This window comes from Labrus bergylta, chromosome 8 (genome assembly GCF_963930695.1).
Source record: "Labrus bergylta chromosome 8, fLabBer1.1, whole genome shotgun sequence".
Taxonomy (NCBI): Eukaryota; Metazoa; Chordata; class Actinopteri; order Labriformes; family Labridae; genus Labrus; species Labrus bergylta.
In genome coordinates, this window is record NC_089202.1 from 5,150,727 (window position 1) to 5,174,690 (window position 23,964).

A 23,964-nucleotide genomic window follows, 5' to 3' on the forward strand; every position below is an offset into this window, starting at 1 on the left:
ATCATCTACCAGGCTGTGCTGAAAATACTATAAAAGTAAAGGTTACAAAGATGCTGCTGATTACATATCTTACAAAAATGAAAATGCATTAATATTAATAAAGAAATATACACACTGTCACTACATACAACTATAAATGGACAGTGTGTGTGTTTGTGTGTGTGTGTTTATACTGTATACATATCAGAGAGAAGCAGAGTGACACACCCACATCATCTGAGTAATAGCGGTTTCGCCTGTTGTCATTAAGCTCTGCAATCAACCCTAAGAGGACGAGATCCGAGTGTCACCAAAGAAGAGAGTCAGTAACATTGAAGCAGTGAAAAAGCAATGTGGTCGGGGTGCTTCATCCTATGCAGTCACAAAAATATTCCTGTGCAACATTTGACCGTTTATCCGAACGCATTAACGTATTGTTCCTGCACACTCAAAGGATTGGGGAAGGCTGCACATGCATGAGGCAAATTCAATTTAACGCTTATTCTGTAAAGTATTGAAAAGAAACAATAATAGGCAGAAGAAGTAAGACAAACAGGTTTGTCAAATGGGCAGCTGATCATTTTGGAAGATGTTTCACTAGGGCTTTTAGTCACACTTCATAATTTGTCCAGAAACAATATTTGTGTGTGTCTATTCCATATACCAGTAGGTCAGTTGAAGCTGAACAATAAGAAAAAAACAATACACAAACTTGTACTTTGGTGCTAAAATAAAAAAAAGAAAATACAGATATTCTAGTTCTTATGTTTATTACACAAAGAACAGCAAAGGCATTATCTTCTGGATGATATGATTAAACACTTTGACCCAAAACACTGAACTACTCAGCTGAGTAATGTCCTGATATGTGACCATTCTGTATTAGTAAAGGTAGAAAAAGGCTTTCTCATATGTGTCATATAAGCAACATTAGTTATAGTATGCAAAAAGCAAAGTCTCATGAAAGATGGTTAACACACATTTTGATTGGAAAACATCAGCAATGGATGAACAGCAAAGACTTTGCCATTACAAACAATGCATTTAATTTTCAAATCAAGAAAATGCATATAAAGAAACCAGCCTTTGGTACAAATTTATAAAAAAAGGAACTCACATTCACATTGTTTTGTTAATGCAATCATGAAGAATGTAAATCAAAATGTATTAGTCACAGTTAAGGTACAGTCCAGGCATGTACTGACGGTAATATTCAAGAAGGCAGAAAACCAACACTGCTTTGTCCAGCACACTGAGAGTCACTTCATCTCAGGGTCCAACATGATGCTGCATATTGTGGATGTTACATCATATTTTGTGAAGAAAAAAACCAAACACAAAACATGTTGCACATAGAATACAAAATACAGTACATATTCAATACATCATCTGATTTTTAGACTGTTTCAATGTGAGCTAATTTAGAAAACAGAGGGAGTACTGTTGAGGAGATCAGCTTGTTGGTGGATCTGCAAGGCTACACCAGAGCTAGAACCCAGACCTGAGCAAAGGATTTCCATTTAGATGGTTGCCATGAATAGATGAAGCATTGGATCTGATCGTTCTTGGAAAAGAGGCTGCATAAAGCCTGGCAGGTTAATCAGAGCACACTGCTGCAAAGTGAAGCTACTTCAAGTCCTTTTCTTGCCTTCCATGGTCGTTTTGGGTACACCAAATGCCACATACATTCTGTAGATGAGTGCTTACTCAAAACTAAAGCTTTTCTGAGTCTGTAGGAGGAGCAGAGGAGCAGTCTGGGCTTGATATGTACATCAATTATGATAAGAAAATGTTCAGAGGTTATCACTGAAGGCTCCTGTCGGTACAGTCCCACAGTTAGATGGAGGTCAGATAATGACGGCCTCTATGTGAAAGGAGTTTGAGTAGGCAAATGAAGAAGTGTGTTTGTGTATGGGGAAGGATGGAGGCACAACAGGGATGGTAGAGGGAGAAGAGGAGCCAGAGGAGGTGGGCGAGCAGTTGGCCCATCGGGAGGGGAGACGTCTGTTGGCAGGACGGGCCGGCCTTGAGAAGTTCTTCTGAATGGAGTTAGAGGATACTGAAGGTTCTTTGTCCTCCTGTGGAGAAACAAATGGATTAACGTTTAGGATAATCACACCGTTCTATCAACATTCAAAGTCACACACTCAGATACTTTACATTTTGTCACGTGTTCCATCTGAAGTCTTCTTGACCCTAGGGGAGACAACAGGAATGCTAATAAATTCAGGATGCTCATGTGGAAAGGTCACACAAGTAGATCCCATTCCATTTGATCAGGGGGGGAAAAGCATCTGGACTTAAATACTTTAAATATTCTGCAGTTGTGTTACCCTTTGGCTAAAACTTTAGAATGTCCAGGACTTTATTTCGGACAGTTCTCTCTGGTTGAGCAGAAATTAAAGTGGTGCTTTGATTGTTCTCTTTTTTTTTAGGTCAAATAAAATTGGTTTGATAATTGCTTCCACAATTTCTTTAACATTTGCATGACTTTAAAGCAGCGTAATCACTCCAGATTTCTAATTTCCATGGTCTGCCAAGGGCAATAAGTCAGCTGGATCCTTGCAGATACTTCTGTAATTGCAATAAAAAAAAAGACATACACTCCATGGAAGGACGCGAAGATGAAAGATATTATGATGAGGGTGTTAGACCTACTGCCAAGTTTAAACTTGATATGCCACACCACCACTTCGCTTTCTTAGGAGCCTTTAAGCAGTGGAATGGCCCAGATGCCCAGATTATAATGGAGGCTCTGGCCCGCTACTGTCTCTTAGCACATACCAGAAATAAACAACATTCCCACTAGAGCTGTCCTCACTCAAGGGCAATCGCTTAGTGTTTCAAAATGGAATTAACAGCAAGAAAATCAGTATGTCCACTGGAGTAATCGCCCTAAAATACAGTTAACTTATTCATTTTATTCAAAACAAAATATAGACAGCTTACCAACAGATTGCTTTTAACTGTTATCATCTGTGATAAGGCAGGTGCTGATGTATGGAAATGTGAATACAGTGACATCAGACTCTACCCACCTGGACAGTTAGATGTATCTCTTTCACACCAATGGTAGTGTGGCTGCTGAGCTGTGCATGTGTGGTGTGCGTCTGTGAGGTGTGTGAAGTATGTGTATGTCTCAGGGTGGCCAGTAAGGGCAGAGGGTCCATGTCCAGCATGTCCAGTTCTGTGACTTTCTCCTTCTGCCTGACACTGACGTTAGGACTTGAAGACTTCAGGTCCTGCTGGCTCTGGTTTTGTTTTTCCTTGGCTGCACTCTCATAATTCTTCAGAATCCTTTCCACTGCTCCGTAGTTGGACCTGGATCCCTCTGGCCGTGGGTACGCAGCCAGAGTGAGGGGCTTCCAGGGATGGTCATTCATCAATCGAGCCCCGGGTCTGGAGGAGTCAGACTGGTAAACAGGAGCAGACACATGCTTTGGCTGTGCCTGGTGCCCTGGCTCTGTCATCTGTCTTTGTTTGTTCTCAGCAGATTGCTGGAGCGAGACTCTGGCTGCACGAGGCTTTGCTCCACAGGGATTCTCTTTCTTAGAGCTGGAACCATCCACATCCTGACCTGGCTGGGTGTCTGCAGGCAAGACAGGCTCTGAAAAGAGAGCCTCTGTGGCTCTCTGTTGTATTTTCCTGGAAGGACTGCTTGCAGTTTGAACTTTGTGCTTGACTTCAGAATGGAGAGGAGGACTCTCAGGGGTTATTGTGACAGCCTCCCTGAGTCCTAGCTGTAGCTGTTGAGATGAAAAGTCAATGGGGATATCTTGCTTCACTTTGACCACTTGACTCCCAAGACTACACTTCTTTTGTCTGAGTTGAACTTCTGGAGTCTCGATCTTGGAGTCTAATTTGGCTTCAGGATGCAAACTGATGACGCTTGTAGCTACATCATTAGACTTTTGCTGAAATGTTGTATCCCTGGGAGGTAACGCCTCACATGACGCACTAGTTGCTGAAAAGACTGGTGTGCATCCCGCAGAGCAGACATCTGTTACTGTGAAGCCGTCTTGTTCCTCTGCGGCACGACCCATCTCTGCCTGAAACAAAGTTCTGTTAAACTCAGCAGTTTTTTGTTCCAGCATTATGTTTCTTTTGGAGACATGCTGGTTGAGGCAGGCAGGGGATATTTCAAGAGAGGATAAGAGCAGATCTACAGGTAAATCTTTAACAATCAGAGGAGTTTGTAGCTCTTTTAAGTTCCCGACACCAGGGCTGTAATCTGAGCGTTTCCCTGCAGCCAATATGCTGACTTCAGAGAAGCTTTTCTGCACAGTCCCATTTGCAGACAATTTGCTACTGGTGAACTTGCTTGCATCACAGGACCAGCGGTTGTGGCAGCAGCCCATGTTACAGTTAGAATTAACAGGTACAGAGCAGGATGCCACCATGCCGTCTATTAAAACCTTTCCTTCATTTTCCTGCAGCATTGCCTCAAACTTCCTCACAATAGACGGGCTGTGACACTTTCTGTCCACTAGAACACAGGGGCTGTGGCACCTTTTCACTGTTGTCACTGGGGATTCTGGGATGTGTAGTTCTGTGTCAAAGTGGATGGGGGTACTCAGATTCCTGGAGGAGACGCGGGGAGGGATGGGTGGTGCTGCATTATCAATATCAGAGAGTTCTCCGGTGCTTGTCTGTATTTCTCTGTAGCTGTCTGGATCAGGGGTAGTCTCTCTCCACGATTTGCTCGACCCTCCATTGGCCTGGCAGGTGTTATCTGGTGTCAAGGCGATCCAATTTTCCCTTTCCAATGCTCGAAGGTCGTCATAAATCTGGCTGAAGTCACAGGGAGCTTCATCTATTTGCAGACTGGCATTATCACAACCAAACTGCTTCTCTCTCTCCTCAGGTAGGCACAGGGACCCAGACCGATTCCTGAAATATTTTAAAAATAAAACACTTTAACTCGATTTACTTTAATCAGTCAATGTATAATGAACATGTAAAAATAATTCAATATTTGAGTTTGTTTTTTAACAGAAAAAAAAAGGATTTCTTATTGACTCACAGCATTAACAAACATGGCTAAGAGTATCATACACAGTAAGTGCTTGGAAACAGATGGAGTGATTATCACTGTCCCATTTTGGCGCCAGAAGGTGAACACAGCTAAGGGATTTATGTACCTCTTATCCCCGCTCTTCTTTCTGATCTCATCCTGGTAGCTACAAAGCTCCTCGCTCACACGGGCTATCTCCTTCAGAGCCTGAGACGCACAGAAGAAGAAACAGACAAAATAAGACGAGTTGGACTCTGTGTATTGCTGAAGTTCTTTCAAAATAAAAGTGAGGCAAATAAAGAGGATTATCTACTCTAAGACACAGTAGAATGAAAAATACGGGTACACAGGAAATATTACAGGAGCACTGACGATCAGCAAAGACAACATTCTTTCCACCAACAATATATGTGGGCTGTATATAAAGAATTTTATCAAATACAAAAAAGTATGAAATACTCACAGCATTGAGAGCTGTGGTATTCTTCTTCTTGTCGCTGCCATAACTCTGCTCTGTCCACAGTGTACTGTCTTCAGGACTTGCATGAACTTTGTCTTCAGCTTCTTTAGACACATTTTTCTTTGGCACTCCACATCCAGGTGAATCATTAAAAATAGCTTCCAGCTCAGTTGTATCCACAGCGTCCTTGCTTTCACTGACTGGGTCCTTTTGCCAAGTGCCTCTGGATCTCAAATCAGGCAGCTCAGGATGTGACATGCCACTCGGAGTGAACTGACCACCAGTGTTAAATTCACAGAGGCGGTCTGCCTGGAAGCAGGTTGGGTCGTGACTCCCTGTGCCAGCACAACCATTGCCATGGATGTTTCTGTTGTTACCTAAACCAGTTAAAGATGAATGTCCCATTCTTTCTGACTGACTGCTGCTGCTAAGCAGCTCCGAGCGCGAGTTGTCACTGAGTAGACTGGAGCCTGTGCTGGTTGAGCGTATGCTGAGTCGGTGTAAAACATCATCGTGATCTTGCCTCCCGCTGATTAGTCCAGTCCCTTCTCGCTTTGCCCTCACTTCACAGTACAGCTAGAAAAGGGAAAAAATTATTAATGTGCCATCATTCATCAATATTTTTGCTGCTTTAGTCTTTCAATGTTTTCTTACAAAATACCAACATTAGATCTGCAAGAATTGAAGGTGCTATTACATAAAAGGTAGGACAGAAGCATTTTTTACATTTAATGAACATCCTTTTGCATCCCAGCAGAAATTACTGAATCAAATGTTCTGACAAAAAAGGAATCTGCAAAAGCCAAGCCTGAAATTTCTGTGTGAATTAAATAGTTTGATGTCCTATGTACCAGAATCTGTCTGTTTAAGTACCTGCCATTTAGCAGGTTTAAGCATGTGCAGATAAGTTGCTGCTAAAATACTGGCACTTATTGAACCTTTAATATTCCATTAGAGCCATCCAAATGGTACACTTGAGTCACAGTATTGGATGTAAGGAGGTACAAACCATGTGCCTATAGTCTAGACTTTTGTGACTCAATGACTGAATGACTCATCTTTCACTGGATTCTCCAAATGAGATCGTATTTAACCAACAACATGTCTGGGCTAATTATATGATTATAATTACAATAATAAACTGCATTTACACTCCTGCACTATCTTACATGGAATAATGAGATTTCAGAAAGACAGCATCTTTTAACAATATTAAAACCACAGAAGACTGAAAACACTCAAATAATTCTTTCAAATAAAATGAGTGAACCTCTGGCCTCTGAACACGCGTTCCTAAAATAGGAATCATTACATGTTGACTGGTCTCCCCACCCATCACGCAATGTCTAAATGGGAGTGCTGACTTTCAGCCTGCTTTATTCTTCCACTGTTTTCTTCTTTTTTTTTCTGGTCTCAAGGGGCCATGTGTTCTTGTCTTAGCAAATTGTTCCCCAGCCTTAACACTCTGTCCAACTGTTTCATTAAAAACACTCATGTCCTATGCTATTGATAAAATATTGTATTCTTTACTGTGTTCCTGTCCCCAGAGTCTATATCTTTGCTCTGAATTACGTCCTTCTCTGTCTTATTGTAATACTTTCTTATCCACAATCTCTCGGAACTCCAACACTCAAACCCATCTAGCTGAAAAAGTTACAACTTTTAATTGATTGATTTTTGGGTTCATGATAAAGTGTGTGGGAGGGGGGGGGGATCCTGGGAGAAACTTTGCCTTTGTCAATTTTATTGCCTCCTGTGGACAAAGTGGTTCATTTTTCTGTTTGTTGACTGTCAGCAAAAGGCTACTTCTTCAGCACGCTGTAAATCATCTGACACCTACCCCACGGCAGCAGTTTCTTTCCTTTAAAACTACAATATAGAGAAAGTCAATCTTCATGCTGATGCTGTTGTTTGCTTTTAAAGCTCATAAAGAGCCATCATTAATAATGTCAATCTGATTCTTTATATTTGAACTATTCTTTAGAGGAGCTTTACAAGTTAAAAAAACAAAAAAAAACATAATTAAGGGTCATTTTAAAATTTTGTGAAATTAGTTTTCGGCCATTTATTGGGGGATGTACATTTCTTTAAATATCTCTCATCACCGCAGAACCACTTCTTATATCATAGACAAAACTATAGAGATTTGTCAGAAAAATACCTTTTGAGGGTTTGTGTGTAGTTTCTTCTTTAGTTTATCTAAATTCAGTCTTAAAAAAACAAGTTACTAAACCTTTCAAATTGGGTAATTTTCTCATTAAGATACACACATTTAGAACACTCACCTCCTCAATTTTCCCCTGCATATCCTTCAGCTGGCTCTCCCACTCCCTCCTCTCCACGTTGAACCTCTCCAGCAGCTCTGCTTTCTCTCTGGACCAGTCCCTTTCATTGTGCTCCAGACGACAGCGCAGGTCCATGGCGGTCGAGTGTGTGTCCGCCAGGAGACGCCTCTGCTCTTCCCTCTCCAGGCGGGACGTTGAGGTCTCACTGTGCTGTTCTCGAGCGCTCTGAGACGCCACAGAGCCAGGACCTGCTGCTGGACGGACCCCTCCAATGACCAAACCTGCACCCTCTCTAGCCTCCAACTGAAGAGAGAGAAACAGACAGGGAGTGGAGAGAGCATAGAGGAGGATTGGATGGGAAGGAGTGGGACAGAAAGTGAAAAAAGCAGTCAGCAGTGATAAATTGGATAAATTGCAGTTGGAGAGCCAGATGACATGACAAGCAAATCTGGAGTGGGAGAAATTGTTTAACGTGGAATTGAGAGAATGAAGGAGTGGCAGGAAGAAAAGGAGGAGGAAGTGGGAGAATAAGGCACCGTGGGGACAAGTGTGAGTGGGTTTATATGGACGGAAGAGGGAGAAAACATAGTAGGTTGAAAGATGAAAATATCCTGTTAAGATCATTCATGGGATTCATGGGATCAGGGTTCATGATGTTTCCTATTGTACCTCATTAACACAGGATACAGAACAGGATATGGCAGATTCACACACAGAAGAATGGGTCTGCAGAGGACGCATGCAGCTGTAGTCAAATGATACACTGGTGTAAGAGTTACAAAGGGTATCTCTCAGCACAAATAACACAGAACCTCTGATTCTTTTCAACACTGACTTTGGAAAGAGCCAACTTCATCAGCTTTTATTGGACATTCTGGACAGTTCTAATGAGAATTACTGAGTGCCCCAACTCAATGCCCTTTTCACATGAAAAAAAACCCTGGGAAATACCCATGGAATTTTGGTGTGTTGGGGCCAAGAACTTCTAGTCAAAACATGATGTGCTTAAATTGAGAATAATTCAATAACATTTGAAAATGATGCCCCACTTCTGAAAAAGCCAGTCCGAGGTTCAATGCCTCTGTCTGATTTGTACTTCACAGATTAGATAACCCAAAGTCAATCTGAAATATCCTACATGTTATTCTATGATTTGGAGGCTTTCTTTTTTAAGAATAATTTAGGGTTTATTTTTGGAACATAGGTCTGTACATTCTGGGGCTAATATGTGTGTATGTATTTCCTTCTTTTGCTATTAAGGAGAACATGTTTTGGCTTTGGAACTGAAAAGAGCCCAAGACAATGCCTGTGCATGAGCATATATATTTGTACTTCAGAGAGAGTGTGTGTGTGTTTCTGTCTGGTGTATGTATGTGTGTTAGTAAGAGGGACAGAATGCATATGAGCATGCCTGAGTGTGTTATTTCAGTGTTCAGTCACAGGCAGCAACCAAAGCCTTCTTACGAGCCCCGGTCACGGGTCTATTTCTGCTTGTGGCCTGGGGTCATGAAGTGATGGTTTGGAAGAAGAAAAAAAAAAAAAGTTGACTCTTTTTGTCTGCCTGTGGCTCTTCTCAGAGTTCTCCGCAATTACAGACAGATGATGATGGGTGCTGTCCACAGTCTATTTAAACATCCAAATGTAAACAAGCAGTGAGAGTGCATGAAAAAGTGTCAAAATAAAGGACTGGAAATCTTTTTCTGTGAGACAGTAGATGAAAAGTTTATTCTATAAGGAAAGTTCTGGAGGAACTTTACATGCAAACAGGAACATTGGTCAACACTGTTTAAGCTAGCACAGGGATTAAACACTTGTGTATGCATACACACACAAAATTTCAGATCAGTCTCAAGTAGTGATATTCTGCCATCCTTGACACCCTGCCTGTCACTGTATATAGGTAACGGTGTTACCACAGTGACCCACTATAAATAGCGGACACAGAGCCTTGTACAATGTCACATTCCTTGGGGAGGTGGGGATACGAGGTAAAGGGGGAGGGGAGTTGGCTGCTCAGGCAGAGTGAGATGTCTCCTAGCTGCCAGAAGCTTTCATAAATCAGTGGCATGCGGAGAAATATGCCTAGAAATATCCGGCCTTAGACCTCTTCCTGGGACCTCATGATGCCTGCTTGGTATTTGGTGGTAGGAGTGCCCAAAAAGGATGTGGAAACAACATACAGTAGTTACATTCACAGCCATAGCTCACTGTGAAGAGAGCTGTGTAATTAAAATCTTAGGAATAGAACAAGCATGCAATTGTTGATAGGCTACAACTGATATGATGCTAATTTATCTCACTAGTGATTATAACCCATAATCTCTGGTATAGAAAGTGTATGACAATATAATGATTGGTGGAGAACCTGCGGTTTGAAGCTACAAACAGTTTAGCCCTGTCAAATATCTACCAAAGGGAAGTTAATTAGCTAAACATTAGACACACATGTAAACGTAAAATATGCATGAAACTTAATCTTTAAAGCAATTATGTAGCAATCGAGTCAGTGAACATGTTGATCCTCTTGGTTGAGAACATAGAATGCCATCTTCACCTTCAATGCTATTTCACTTTGTGCTTTACTTAAAATTACCTCAAAATTCCAATTAACTTGACCCAGGTCCTTAAATACCCTCCACTTATTCCACTCCCAGACTTCAGGTTTGTATAATACGCTTGGCTGCTCCGGTAATCCTCTACAGTATTCTTTCTGGCCTTCAAATGGTGCTGCTACTTTCAGTCTTCCTACAAAGTGCAATAATGAACACACAGAGCGAGCAGTGGAATATTAACAAGTATGTCCCAGAAAACTGCAAGAAGTAGTTCAGCTGAGCCCCCCTATTGACTATAACTGACTTACGTGATTACATCAAATAGCTATTAGACACACAACACATACTACTTCATCTGTGTTCAGTGTCAGACTTCAGACTGCCCTCACAATACCTCTTTTACACCCTGTGCTCTGTCTGAGCTATAACTGGCATCTCCTCTGCATTGGTACATTGTAACCTACAGGTGGAAAATAACAGAGGAGCTTCTCACCCATGCTGAAATTGTTCACATTTAACTTTGAAATGAAATTAGGTTACATCCACTTTGCTCCACTGGCCTTTCTGCATTGATCTATGAGTATGCTTGTCTATCGTTTCAGTGGTCCAGCTGGTTGAATTGTTGCCTTAATCTGATTTGTTAATGTAAGTTTAAGGAGCAAACTAGATACAGTGATTATATAAAGAACTAGAACTGGACTGGAATGTAAAAGTTATGATTTTAACAACCTTGTCTAAGATATCAGCCAAATATCCAATGCATCTGTGTTTAACCTAAATGTCTTTATAGACCTGTAACACATCTACCCAAATCCTATTTGAGAACGTCTTGTCAAAACATGTTGTGCATGTTGGAGATAATTTGTTATTTCATAACTTAGCCGCAAAACATTCTAGAAAATGTACTTAACTTATTTTGAACCTGATGATAAAGCCCAGATTAGCACTCAGTAAACATGTCCCGAAACTATCAAATGTGGCAGGATGTGGTATCAGGACAAAACAACTCTTAGAGCGTAGCTAACCCCGCCTAGCATGGCTTAAATCCAACTCACATTCCCTTTGGTCGGTTAGTCTTTGTGATTGATTTAGAAATGTCTGACTGTGAGTGTGTGCATGTTCTGTTTAAAATGATGTACATTTATAGTGTTCCACATGACTTTGAAACTGTTATAAAAAAAATATATATATAGAGACATTTGTCCTCTCCGAAATCAATCAGATATGTCTGATTCAGATGAGTGGAAACCGTCTCAGACTCAACAGATACTAAGACAAAAGCCTCATAGGAGCATCTTGACATAAACATCAGTGTGTGTGTGTGTGTGTGTGTGTGTGTGTGTGTGTGTGTGTGTGTGTGTGTGTGTGTGTGTGTGTGTGTGTGTGTGTGTGTGTGTGTGTGTGTGTGTGTGTGTGTGTGTGTGTGTGTGTGTGTGTGTGTGTGTGTGTGTGTGTGTGTGTGCACATCATGGTATAATCTCCAGCAGTAGTATAAGCCTCTTCAACTGCCACACTTGGCCTCACAAACACAAAACAGGACAGTAAATGTCTGTTTTTATCATGCTCAGTCATCCACACTATGAGAAGGCACAGAGCCAGCAGGACCTGGAGAAGAGCTTTGCCATCTACTCACATGTTAAACTATCCGTGTGTGTGATGTGGTAAAAGCGTGTTACTATGTTGCATTCCCATGTCATGGTGTCATCGGCGGTCTTTTCCGGCAGCTCTGCAGTGTCACAGCACCACCTTGTTAATTTGCAGCACCACATAATGGAATTCCTGGGCTTCTTTGCTCTACTTAAAAATACCATTTGTTTTTGTCTTGTAGCTCCAGAGCCCAAACAAAAGAAAGCTGTGTGATGGTTTAAAGCGTGACTAATCAGTTTTAAGTCTTTGATAGGAATCATATGAGACTCAACTGGCTGAGATGGTGGCGTCACAACATCATAAGAAAAATAAAGAAAATCTGAGATATGAAACTCTGAGCTAAAGTTACAGTTCCAAAAGCAATTCTGCTTAGGTTTTCTGTTTAACCAAATAAATCTATCTTCTGAATGTAGCAGTAAAAAAATGATAAATTGCTTTAAAGAACATCCATGCAAGATCTTTCAAGTGATCCGTGCAATGCCTGACCCAGCATGACACTGATGTGCAAGCTTAACTCTTTAGTACTTCTGCCAATTTCAACAAACTGAACTGTCCAAGTAAACAGTAGGTTAATATTGCATGTACTTAGAGTTTGCTGTTTAAGCCAAGGTGGGTGTCTGTGTCTGGCTGAGCGGGGATAACTACATTCGTCTCCTCAGTGCAAATCTTTTCTCTAAGCTGAGGCTTAGCTTGGGTGAATGCCAGGGTGACTTATCACTATGCCCTGTGGGTGGTTAAAGTGACAAGCCTAATTTACACCAAACCTGAGGCCGGACATGCAAAGACATGAAAAATTGAACATGAGATAGAAATGACAAAGTAGTTTCCTTTAAGGACAGCATGAAACCTTTCTACTACTGTTGTGTTTCTCTGTGTAAGATACAAATACCTGGCTGCACACACAAGCCCACATCTAATCATCATCATCATTTCTCTGTTACCTGTGCAATCCTGCATTTGAGCTCAGCCTTCTCCAGCTCCCAGGCACATCTGTCTCTGGTGTACTGTAGCTGCAGATCGCTCCTCTTCTCCTCCTCTCTCTTCACCTCCGCCTGCACCTCATCCAAAACCGTCTTCAGGTCCAGCAGAATTCTCCTGTTCTCCCCTCCCTGCAAAGGAGCACAGCCCGCAGGAATCTTGTCAACCAAATATGTATTCCCTATAGTCTGGCAGATAACAGTGTAACACATTCAATATGTAGCCTATGTGAGGTTTTTCAAGTAAGTAGGAAATTGACACTTGATAACAAACTCATGTTTAAATTGCTTTATAGTTATATCACTTTTTTTGTATTGAGCCCTAGGTTGACACCAGAAAATTCAACCAAATTACTGACAATAACACCTGTAAGTGCATATTTTGGGGCATCAGACACACAACACACACACACACACACACACACACACACACACACACACACACACACACACACACACACACACACACACACACACACACACACACACGCACACGCACACGCACACACACACGCACACAATTAACCTTAACTCTATGTATTTACAATTACTTGTATGTCAGCTACTTCTCTCAACAATGACTCCTTCTCCCGCATCCATTCTTCCTTGTCTTGCACATGCCGCTTTTTCAAATCCTCCAGTTTCTTTTTAAGCCGTGTTGTGTGTTGTGTTTGTTGCTGTTGCGTGGGTTCAGCACCAGGCCACATTTGTCCTGTTAGAAACTCGAGCTGTGACCCCCCCGCTCCACCTTCTCCTCCGACGCCCGGTGAAGCGGCGGTGAACTGGGGCTCCAAGACCTGACTGAAGACGGTGGGCGGAGAGGAGATTCTCCTCAGGGGGTTGCGGCTTTTGCCCCTGCTGCCTCTATCTGTCCTATCCATCCTGGTGCACGGCACGAACTCCCATCCCTGAGACGGGACGTAGCCCCCACCACCACCACCACCACCACCACCACCACTACTACTGCTGCTGCCCCCGCCATGCAGCCCCGAGCCGTTCATAAACGTACTCCACATTCCTCCAACGCATTAAAATAAAACAAACAAAACACAACTTGAGACAGAAAAATGAAAAGTAGGCTGGTTACCAAACTACTTTGAAAGTCTCCATTTAAAGCATAGGCTACGCTGAAAAAACTTTGATACAGTTCTGCACACTTTGTAGGGCTCTGAATGCGTCAATTATCCAAACCCGGCCAAGTCCACTGTCGGCCACAAAGCAGCCACCGCTTCAAAGGCGTCGGGACTGGACGCTTTTGTCCCCTCCATATCCTCACAGAGACAAGGTCATTCACAGTCCTGACAGCACCCCCTTTGTGCTCCAAAAACCTCTCCACTGCACTGTTTTTCCTTCACATGTTTGTATCATAATCTCAGGACGCTGTGTGTCTTCTCTCTCTCTCTTTGCACTGGCTCGTTGTAGGCGACAATCCAGAGCTGGCAAAAACAGATACCCAGTAACCCGCTCCGACGCGAATGGGAGACTCTACCAAAAATATCCAGGAGCTCATTGATGTAAGAGCATGGGGGAGTATTTTTACCCCCCCTGTAACCAAGAGTTTGTTTTCCCGAGGCCAGAGAGCTTGAACGGCGTCTGGCAGGAGTAGGCAAACATCCGTTAATCAACACCCGTCTGCTCTAATTACGTCGCAGGATTCAGGCTGTACCTACCAACTTTGCGCAGTATCCATGGCAACAAACATTTACGCCGCGTCAGTGATTTAAGAGGCAAAACGATGCTTTACTCAAACTTGCGAGTAGTAATGTTTCCCTTAATGCCAGTTACACTTTTAAAATATGCGGTAGGTGTCTTGTTGTGTCTATTAAAATGCCATTTAGTTTACGTACCTTCTCTCATCAGGCAGCAGGAGTAGGCTACGTTACTCCAACTCTTCTGCAATGTCTATTTGCTTTCTTAGCGTGGGAGAGAGGGAAAACGAGGGGTGGGATTTTAATCATCTTGATTAAAGACATTAGTCACTATGTTTTAGTTTTGATATTGTCTCTGTGTAGGCTAAGTAGGCAGAGTAACATTAAAGTAAGGTAGTAGAGTAGACCCTTACCTCTTCCTCTGATGTCCTATGGACGCTGCATTAGATCATATATCCTTTAACAGCAGCCACTAGAGCTACATTTTAGCCAAAGAAGCAACTAAAGTGAACTCTGGACAGGAATGTAGGAGTCTACGTTATAAAAAGAACCGAAGAGTGGCTCCAGCTGAAATGATGCATTCATCACCGAGAAGAAAATCCTCCTTTCTCTCTATTTTCCTCTCTCTCTCTCTCTCTCTCTCTCTCTCCACAGCTGGCCCTAATGTGTGACGTAAAACATCCCACCGGTGGGATGAAAGAAGTGGATCGGTTCTGTGCCCGTCTTGGTGGTCAGGTCTGCTAGTTTTAAACAGACCCCCCCCCTTTCCCCCCCTCCCCCCATCAGCACATTTTTGGCTGTTTTTTACAGACCCACCAAGGGCACTTTTACACAGCTCTAATGTCACATAAGCAAAGTCAGAATATGGATGAAATATCAATGCTACTATCAGATTACTCGTGCACATTTGATTATGTTGACAGAAGTTATGACTCAGGCAGCAGAGTTGCCTAAGAGGAACTTGGCAGAAAAGAGGTGTATTTTTTTTCAATCGCAGATGATGGTGTGTGAGTAACTTTAAGCCAATGTTGTTACTGTAAATCTGCATTTTTGGTGTGTATAGGCTCAGGGTGCCCCATTGTCCTAACATTGACTGAAGTATTTAATGTAGGCCAACTGCCCATACATCTTGAAAGCTGCTATCGAACGGATTAAGTCAGTGTTGTGTGTAAAGAACATCTTTTGATCTTTTGGCTTTCCAAACCCATTAAAACGACATAAACTGAACAAAATATTGCACACAAACCAGACAGTAAGCTATTAAGATAAAACAGGGATATCTTTACACATTGGAGAACACAGTTTGCCTGTAAACAGCATTAAATATTTTCTTGACTACTACAGTTGCAACAACAAAGTTCTCCAAACATCATAAAATCGAATTAAAGGCCCTGCACACCCACACAGGAGTTTCTAGTTATTTCTGCTCATAAGACCACAGTTCAGTTAGAAGTCACAATGCTTGAATTGCAAATGTCCCCAATCGAGGGAAAATGGTGCAAACTAATCGTCAAAGTCAATAAAATGTAATGACACACTCACCTAAGACTCCACCGTCGCTGCAAGATGTTTAGCCTCCAGTAATGTTGAATGCATCTGAGTAGATGTGTGGTTTGGATCATACATGGAAAATGATAATGTCCTGTACCTTCAGTGACCTTTTGTGACATGTTCAACGTAAAAGAATTGAAATGAATGAACAAGAAACAAAAATAAAAAAAATGAAAATGTACATAATGTGGTACTGAGTGAGCGCTTTACAGAACAAAGAACAAGGTGAAAAGGAATACCAATTTAAAAATGGTGGCATAAGAAAGTGAAGAAAAAAGAACAAGAATGAGGATCAGCAAAATAATGGGCTGGAACATCTTGATGGATGAATGACGAAATGGGGGAAGTGTAGGGAAGATTGACAAGCAAGAAGAAAGGTGCATGTTAGAGAACAAGAAAATGACAGTCATTAAATTCATTCCTATTTAGTGGTTTGCATTTGCTTACAGACAGTGGCTCCTCTGCCTGTTTATCCTCCTGCCGGGGGACGTCCAGTCGGTCTATGAAGCCCTGCAGCTCCTTCCTGAAAGCCTTCATCTGAGCGTTGATACGATACAACAGCTCATGCTCTCTGATCCTTTGAAAATGAGGTATTTGGACTTTAAATATCAGAGTAATGTCATTATAAAATGGGTTAATTTAAGCAATATTGAGATTCCTTATCACTTTCATGTTTTTATTACCTGCCACCTTCCTCATCTTCATCCAGCCTTGCATACAGCTCCCCGTTGGTGACATACACACGGGCCTCGGCGATGATAGTGCTGGTGTCAGCGATGAGCCTGTCGATGGTCCGACCCAGCCTTTCCGCCTCGATGCGGATGTCTATCATCTGTTGTCGGTCCTTCAGGCTTCTGGATAAAAAACGACTGTCCACAGGTGAGTAATGGGAACGCGTCGGGGTGAGGCAGCGGATGTTCCTCACTTCGTCTGAGTCGCTCTCCCCTCCAATGGGGCCCTCACGCTTGCGATGAGGCGGTAGGAGGCGAGGCGAGGAGGCTGAGGCTGAAGGAGTGTCATCGTCTCGTCCTCCGTCACTGTCTGCATCGCTGTCCCTTGGGCTGCCGCGAATGCCCAGGTGAGAGGCGAGGTCGTAGCGCTGCATGTTGGAGAGCAGCACTCGGTTCTCGTACTGGAGCTGCATTACTTTGCCACTCAGTTCATTGATCTGCAGACGTGCCACTTTCAGCTCCTCCTGCAGGCCCTCCACTTTAGCGGGGTCACCTCCTCCTGGGGTTGAGACAAGGCAACAGTTAAAAGTGGAACAGCAAATGAGACTTTAATGTGCAATACCTGGAGCCTTTATGAAACCCATCTTTCATCAGACACAGATTTATTAGGCACAATAACAGATAACTGCAGATGTTTTTTCCTCTTCCAACAACAACTAAAAAAAATCCACAAACCTCCTCCATGTCTGGATCCAGGTTCATGGGACCCGGCCTTGTACTTCAGTTTATTAAGTTCACCTGTCACCTAAAGATGAAACTGAATATTATTCCTTGTGCATGTATTGCAGCAGGTATGAATAGTTCAGACATTTTCCTTTCAAAGGCCTTAAAGTCATTGATGGTTCTAAAAATAGCACCAGACACACGAGGACCGAGAACACACACAATGAAAGCTGACATCACTGAATTTGAGCAGCATTGTGTTAACTAGTTGCCTATAGGAACCAGGCAAACATGCAAGCTCATGTTTTACCTGCTCTGACAGATTTCCAGATGACCTGTTCATGGTCAAGCCATTTACAGTAATTTAGCCACTATGACGTAGATTTAATCAGATTTAATCAAGTTTGACCCACTGACTGACAGAGGAGCCTGGTTGAGGCATTTTTGTAAACACATAAGATGGCAAATGCAATGATATGACGTCAGTAGTCGACAACATGACGATAGTTCATACATACATGCAGGCTACCCCGAAAAGGCATTTGTGAATATAGCTACATATGCTAGCTGCTATGAAATGTCTTTCCATATCTTAAATAATATACTGTATAATTTGAGGTATGTTGTAATAATGATTGAAACAAGGGTCCAAATAGAGGGTTAACTAATTAAATGCCAGTCCCACATAGAATTTATGTACAATCAATATTTATCATAGCTAGATTATGTAGCTACGTTGTCCTTCAATAACAAGGCAGTCTTAACTGCATACCTTTTTGTTCTCATCTTCCACATCTGCTAAATTCCTGCGTAGAAGTTCGGCCTCGTCCTCCACCAGCTGAAGCTGCTGTCTGAGCTCTAACAGAGCCTCGCCCTGCTCTCTGCACTGCTGACCTCCACTGCCAGAGCTATCCACTCCTGATGCAGCCATGCTAGGAGGGGGAACATTTTTGCAAGTTTTAGGTTACAGCTTAAAGTTTCTCATTCCATTTTCAGGAACTGATAAATGCACTATACACTGAAGTTGAAGCCAATCGTAAAAAAAAAATCTACTTTCTTATTCCTTAAAAACTATCATGAAATTTCACCCATCATTATCTACTGCTTAACCATCAGGAATCTGATGTATGAAAGTACCTGTCCTCCCTCATGTCATCCAGTTCAGCCTTCAGCCCCCTGTTCTCCACCTCCAGCTCCACTATCTTTCTCCCCAAGATGTTGGCCTCCTCCTCCACCAGGCGTAGGCGGAGCTTCAGCTCTGATTCTCGGGTGGTCGGAGGCCCCCCAGCCTCACCTTTAGGCAGCGGGCTGTCCACGTCTCCGTAGAAGGATCGATACTTATGCAGCTCCTGCTCCAGTCGGTCCTTTTCCTTATCTATCTTTGCCATTTTTTTTCTCATCAAGATGGCCTCCTCCTTGATGAAGGCCAGCTGGCATTTCAAATCCTCATTTTCTTCCTAAGGCGAGAGACAAAATTTTGTGTATTTGCAGATTACTTTCAGGCGACTGATTTGTACGTGTATTTACACAAAGTCAACATGGAGGAAAATACACAAGCAATATAGTTCCTCCATAAATTCAAACCAGTTTTGTAGCATGCTTAAATATCAAGACTTCCAGAAAGACATTTATTGCGTCAGTGCATATTGTAAAGTTATTTTTTCCCTTTAGGTTACTCAAGCTTACTATACAACAAATGAGTTGCTGATACCTAGTTGGTAATTGCACCAGAAACAACATCAATATTAAACGTCTTAATTGAAGTTGATAACTTTATAATCTAATGATGCTGACTCACCTCGGCTGGGGTCTGTGGAGCCCTCCTCTCTGCTTTTGGCCCATCCTTACTTCCTTTTCTCTTTAGTGAGAGCTGCAGGGAAACCGTGGTTACATCATCATCATCATCATCAGCGCACTTTTTCTCTTACTGAAGTCACTAGCCAGTGACGTCATCCAGATTTATAGAACCCTGAATGTTTAGTCATGGAATAACATGACGCTTTAAGTCCCCCTCAGGAACATATCAGGTCAAAAATTTAACTTCAAATCAAATGACCTCAGTATGATTTAAGATACTTTTAGAAACAAATAACACTAAACATTTAACATTAACATTAAAAAGTTGCCATTTGTGACTCATATCGTCATTGTTGGCATGAATGGGTATCTCCCACATCTTAAAAAGGGGTATTATACATCTGGGCAGTGGTGGTCACTGATGGGATTAACTGGGTTTATGTACGACTTTGGAAGATTATTTTTAGCCTAATTAAATTTTCAACAGCAATTTACAACCCTGACAGCCCTGATAGATTATATTTATTCCATCTTTATAATGACAGCCTTTTATTCTATAATGTTCTGTTCCCCTTTGCTCAGGCTGTAATCTACTCAACTGTTATTTTATTAGATTTTTACCTGAACTTTAATTTTAGTTCCAGCTATAATTTAAATAAGAACTATTAGAATTTCAAAGCACACATGGGATGAAACAACCATTCTCCCATCTTTTCCCTCACCTCTTTGGCTTTCTCCAGTTCATTCTGCAGGGCCTGCTTGGTGACTTCCACCTCGATAAGCTGCTGCCTCAGCCTCTCATTCTCATCCTCTGTCTTCATCCTCTTCTCCTCCACATTTTCCAGCTCATGGTGCAAACGCACAGACACATCCTTTGCCACCTAATTTACCAATACATGAGGAAAGAGAGAAGCTATTATACAGAGAGATGAAATGCTATATGTTTTCTTAGATGGTCATTGACTCACCTTAAGGTCTTGCTCCAAACTTCTGAGCAGCTCCCCATCCACCTGGCCACTCTCTGCAAACCGGAGTCTCTTCCTCTCAGCCTTCTTCAGTCTATACTGAAGGATCCGGCAATTCTTGTTGGCTCTCTCCAGCTCTCTGCGCATGTCCTGAAGCTGGCAGGCGTCCTCTTCATAAAAGGTGTCCCTCATCTCATCCATTTCTGCACGCATCTCCTCGATCTCAATCTTAAATACAGTGGAAAAAATTAGCTTCACCATAACTCCAACCGGGGCCCACAAAGAAAAACTGATCAGAGCCTTTTTTTAACATCATTTTAAAGCGTGCAGTAAACATGCAGCCTATAGACAGACAACAGGTGCTCCCATTGCGCAAGTGACACATTGTGCAAACAAATATATGCTTTAAAATGCATTAAACATTTACCTTAAGGTCCTCGTTTTCATCCTCCAGCTTCTCTAGCTCGTCTTGCAATCCCTGGTCTGGCTGTGGAGCTGGTTTTGAACACTCGGGCTCGGGGGAAAGCTCCGGCTCTGAGGCCGGCGGTGATGCTGATTTCGTCTGCATCTTTGTCCCTTTCTTTCCCAAGCTCTTATTTAAGTGAAACTGTATCAACTCGGACTGCAAGCATCCCTCCTTCCAGAAACCGGGTCCACAGCCCACCGTGGTTTTGGAGCTCTTCTTGCTGCCGCTCGTCGCCGTGCCGGCCTCCCCACCTTTCGGAGTTTTGCTCCTCAGTTTGGGGGATTTGGATGCGCACGGCTGGTCGGAGACGACGCGGTTCGGATCTCCTCTTGAGGGTGAGGAAGCATCGAGGCGGGAGGGGTCCTCTGGTGTCTGGCCGCCTCTTTCTGAAGACCTGCTAAGCGTCGGGCTTTCAGCACCAGCAGCATGGACAGCAGCCGCGCCTTTGACGGAAGAAGCGCCGCCGGCCTGCCGCTCCCTGCCCGTGGAGACGGGAGAATGACCTCGGCTGCTTCTCCCTCCTCCTCCTCCTCCTGCTTGCTTTGAGGTGATGGGTTTTGACGAGCTGCTGCTCTTCTGTGCAGTTTTAGATCCACCGTCTTTGAGTCCGGCCGGAGACGAGGACCGCTGTTGCTTCCGGCTGCTATTGTCTGGCTGCCGCGACGAGTCGGCAGAGGAAGGGTTCATGATGGTGTCAGAGGTTCAGATCATCCTCAAAAACATCCATCCTCTTCATCAGTATCCCTGTGGCTGGAAAAAAAAAGTGAAATCCCTGAACTAGAGTCTAGAAAATATTTAAAGGATGCATCAAAGCATTCCTCTTCAAGTCCATCAGATGGAGTCAAAGTTTGTTTCTGTATCTCAAAATCTATTTGAAATCATCTGGTTTTAACCCAGGTTTACCAAGACCCTCCATTTATTTTTGATGAATTTTAAAAGGGAGGTTAGTTTGGGTCCTTCTTTGGAAAGCATCCAATGACAGGTAAACGTGACATCCAGTGCTCAGGCAGTGATATCAGCTTCATGTCAAATGCTGTAAACCTGGAGCAGACGACAGCCAATTACACCGGTTCCAGTTCAGTGGACATAAATCAGGTTCTGAGAGGCCACTGATCCCAGAAAAAAAACAAAGGAGGATCTAATTTCTTAATTTTAGATGAGCCACATCCAAGCTCAGACAGGAGAGAGCCGTTTCCTGTCAGCCATCACCCCCCCCCCCCCTCCCCCCATCCTCATAAACGATGACTCACTTAAATAAAAGAAGGGAAGATCATCCATAAAGTGTAGGAAAGCAACAGACACAACATTTATTTCCAATAGTCCACAGTTAGACAAGTCTATATCTTGTTTAGTCTGGTTAGACGCAAAAACAAAATCGATAGACTATTGTCTCATTCACTGTCTTTGTCCATGCAAAAAAAATACAAACTCAAATTAGTCCAAACAGGGAAAAAGCTGCGTTCAGAAAAAAATGTGTTCTACACGTCAGCAACAGTAAATTAACCCACAATGGAGGCCTGCCAGGACAGAATGTGGAGCTCAGTCAGACATTTGCCCTTCATTCTGGTTACTGTTACAATCTAATTCAAACTCGACTCTTTACTAAACAAATAAATGGTTAGCAGGAGGAAAAAAAGAAGATTCAATTGAATTTCTTACCTTTTTCTGTGTGCTTTTGTCGGATGCTGAAGGGTTATGGTGATGGGAAGGCGGAAGGGATGCTGACTCGAGTGCCTCCCGACCACCAGGCAACCTGTTTCAATATTCATGACATTACATCATCGCTAGGAGAAGCTGCGCGCAGCAGGCTGCTCTCATTGGAGGAGGATCCATACTCTCTCTCTCTCTCTCTCTCTCTCTCTCTCTCTCTCTCTCTCTTTGGAAATGACAGGCTATTTTACATTCACCTGTCTTCCGTAGTTATATGGCTCTTATATAATCTCTTAAAACAATAGGCTACGCTTTTCCCCTAAATGCATATTTGTTTAAGGGTAGCCTACAACAATGCACTTTTTAAACAATATGACTATAAGACCCCATTGGACAACATTAAATGGCTGCCATTGACACCTGAAAAGTTAAGAATATTTATCACACATTTGGGTTAAAGGAATTCTCTCTCTCTTAATGTTTTGACGAGAGTTGACGTTCTTTACAGTAGACTTATTCATGCCCACATCCTAATTTACAAAAAAATGCTCTTCAAAAAAGCAGAATTAGTAAAATTGTTGATATGCCATACAAGGGCATTGCACCAAACTCTGGGTCCAGTGTACAGTTTGGTCATTATCAATCATTTTGGTTATTATTATTATTTTGGTACCTCTTCACAGTTATTTACAGTATTCAAGTATATTCTAGGCCCTTGCAAGACACCATCGGCCTCACCGAATGTGTAAAGAAAGTCAGAATCTTTGTAGTTGTAGGTTTTATACCAGCAAACTTTCTCCCTCTGTCTCTCGGCAAAAGTAAAGTAAGTCCAACCTAAACATCAAAAGCTTCACTCATCCCTCTTTCTGTGTAACGCCCCAAACTGAAGCTGTAGAACAAAATGTGTCAACAAATTCCAAGAAATCATTGAAGAGGAGAGAAAAGGCCTCGTCCAATGTTGTCAGGGGATTAATAAGACATTTTATTTGTTGAAATAATGAGTACTGTGTGGCATTTATCGCTCAACAATTATTAATAAGAATTGTGAGGAAATATAAATGTTGAAATAGGAGTGGATTTAGTTTGAACACAGGTTCATGCAAGGTTTTCTAAAGGAAATGGCCACTGCAAGGCAATTTATTCTGCTTGGACACAGGCCCAGCTCTCCTCATAAATATAATGCATCTTCACCGTGATTGAATTATTTCGCTTAGGGCCAGATGCATTCTTGGACCTGTGCCCACAAGATAAAACACACGTACATGTGAACTGTCTCACAGCTGCTTAAAGACACATTGTAAAGGAGGCAGACAGGTGTGGAGTGCATCAATTCTGCGCAAGCAAAGTAACAAGTTAGTTTGCAGAAAGCAGCAGGGATTGATTCAGACTGAAAGCGTGGATTTTCTCTGCTCTGAAAGTTTTATGGCATGGATTTTAGACTCTGTTAAGGCTTCAGTAACCACAGCTCTCAGCTTCCTGTCTGTGCAGCCTTTTGTTTCTGTCCCTGCAGGCTTTTACAACAATATATCTTGATCCATTCATGCTTTCTTTTTTGTAATCACTGTTTAATTGTGATAC

The 23,964-nt window shown here is 42.5% G+C and overlaps 1 protein-coding gene across 7 annotated transcripts; it reads right to left on the bottom strand.

Moving 5' to 3' along the window:
* Positions 1-732: 732 nt before the first annotated feature.
* On the bottom strand, positions 733-22,696 carry LOC109983887 (microtubule cross-linking factor 3). 7 transcript variants are annotated; one of them, XM_020633828.3, is made up of 14 exons: positions 22,396-22,696; positions 20,698-21,486; positions 20,274-20,498; positions 20,028-20,186; positions 19,307-19,378; positions 18,646-18,965; positions 18,281-18,440; positions 17,521-17,590; positions 16,798-17,344; positions 16,562-16,691; positions 16,106-16,431; positions 14,762-14,827; positions 12,879-13,046; positions 8,049-8,186 (listed from the first exon to the last, which is right to left on the bottom strand). In XM_020633828.3, the coding sequence occupies exons 2-11, from the start codon at positions 21,421-21,423 to the stop codon at positions 16,321-16,323; spliced, it is 2,520 nt and encodes an 839-aa protein (XP_020489484.1). In that variant the 5' UTR covers positions 21,424-21,486; positions 22,396-22,696; the 3' UTR covers positions 8,049-8,186; positions 12,879-13,046; positions 14,762-14,827; positions 16,106-16,320. The 7 variants fall into 7 exon arrangements, with proteins under 7 accessions (XP_065813561.1, XP_065813560.1, XP_020489462.3 ...); XM_065957491.1 differs by lacking the exon at positions 14,762-14,827; XM_020633819.2 differs by lacking the exons at positions 8,049-8,186; positions 14,762-14,827 and adding an exon at positions 8,202-9,868.
* Positions 22,697-23,964: the final 1,268 nt, after the last annotated feature.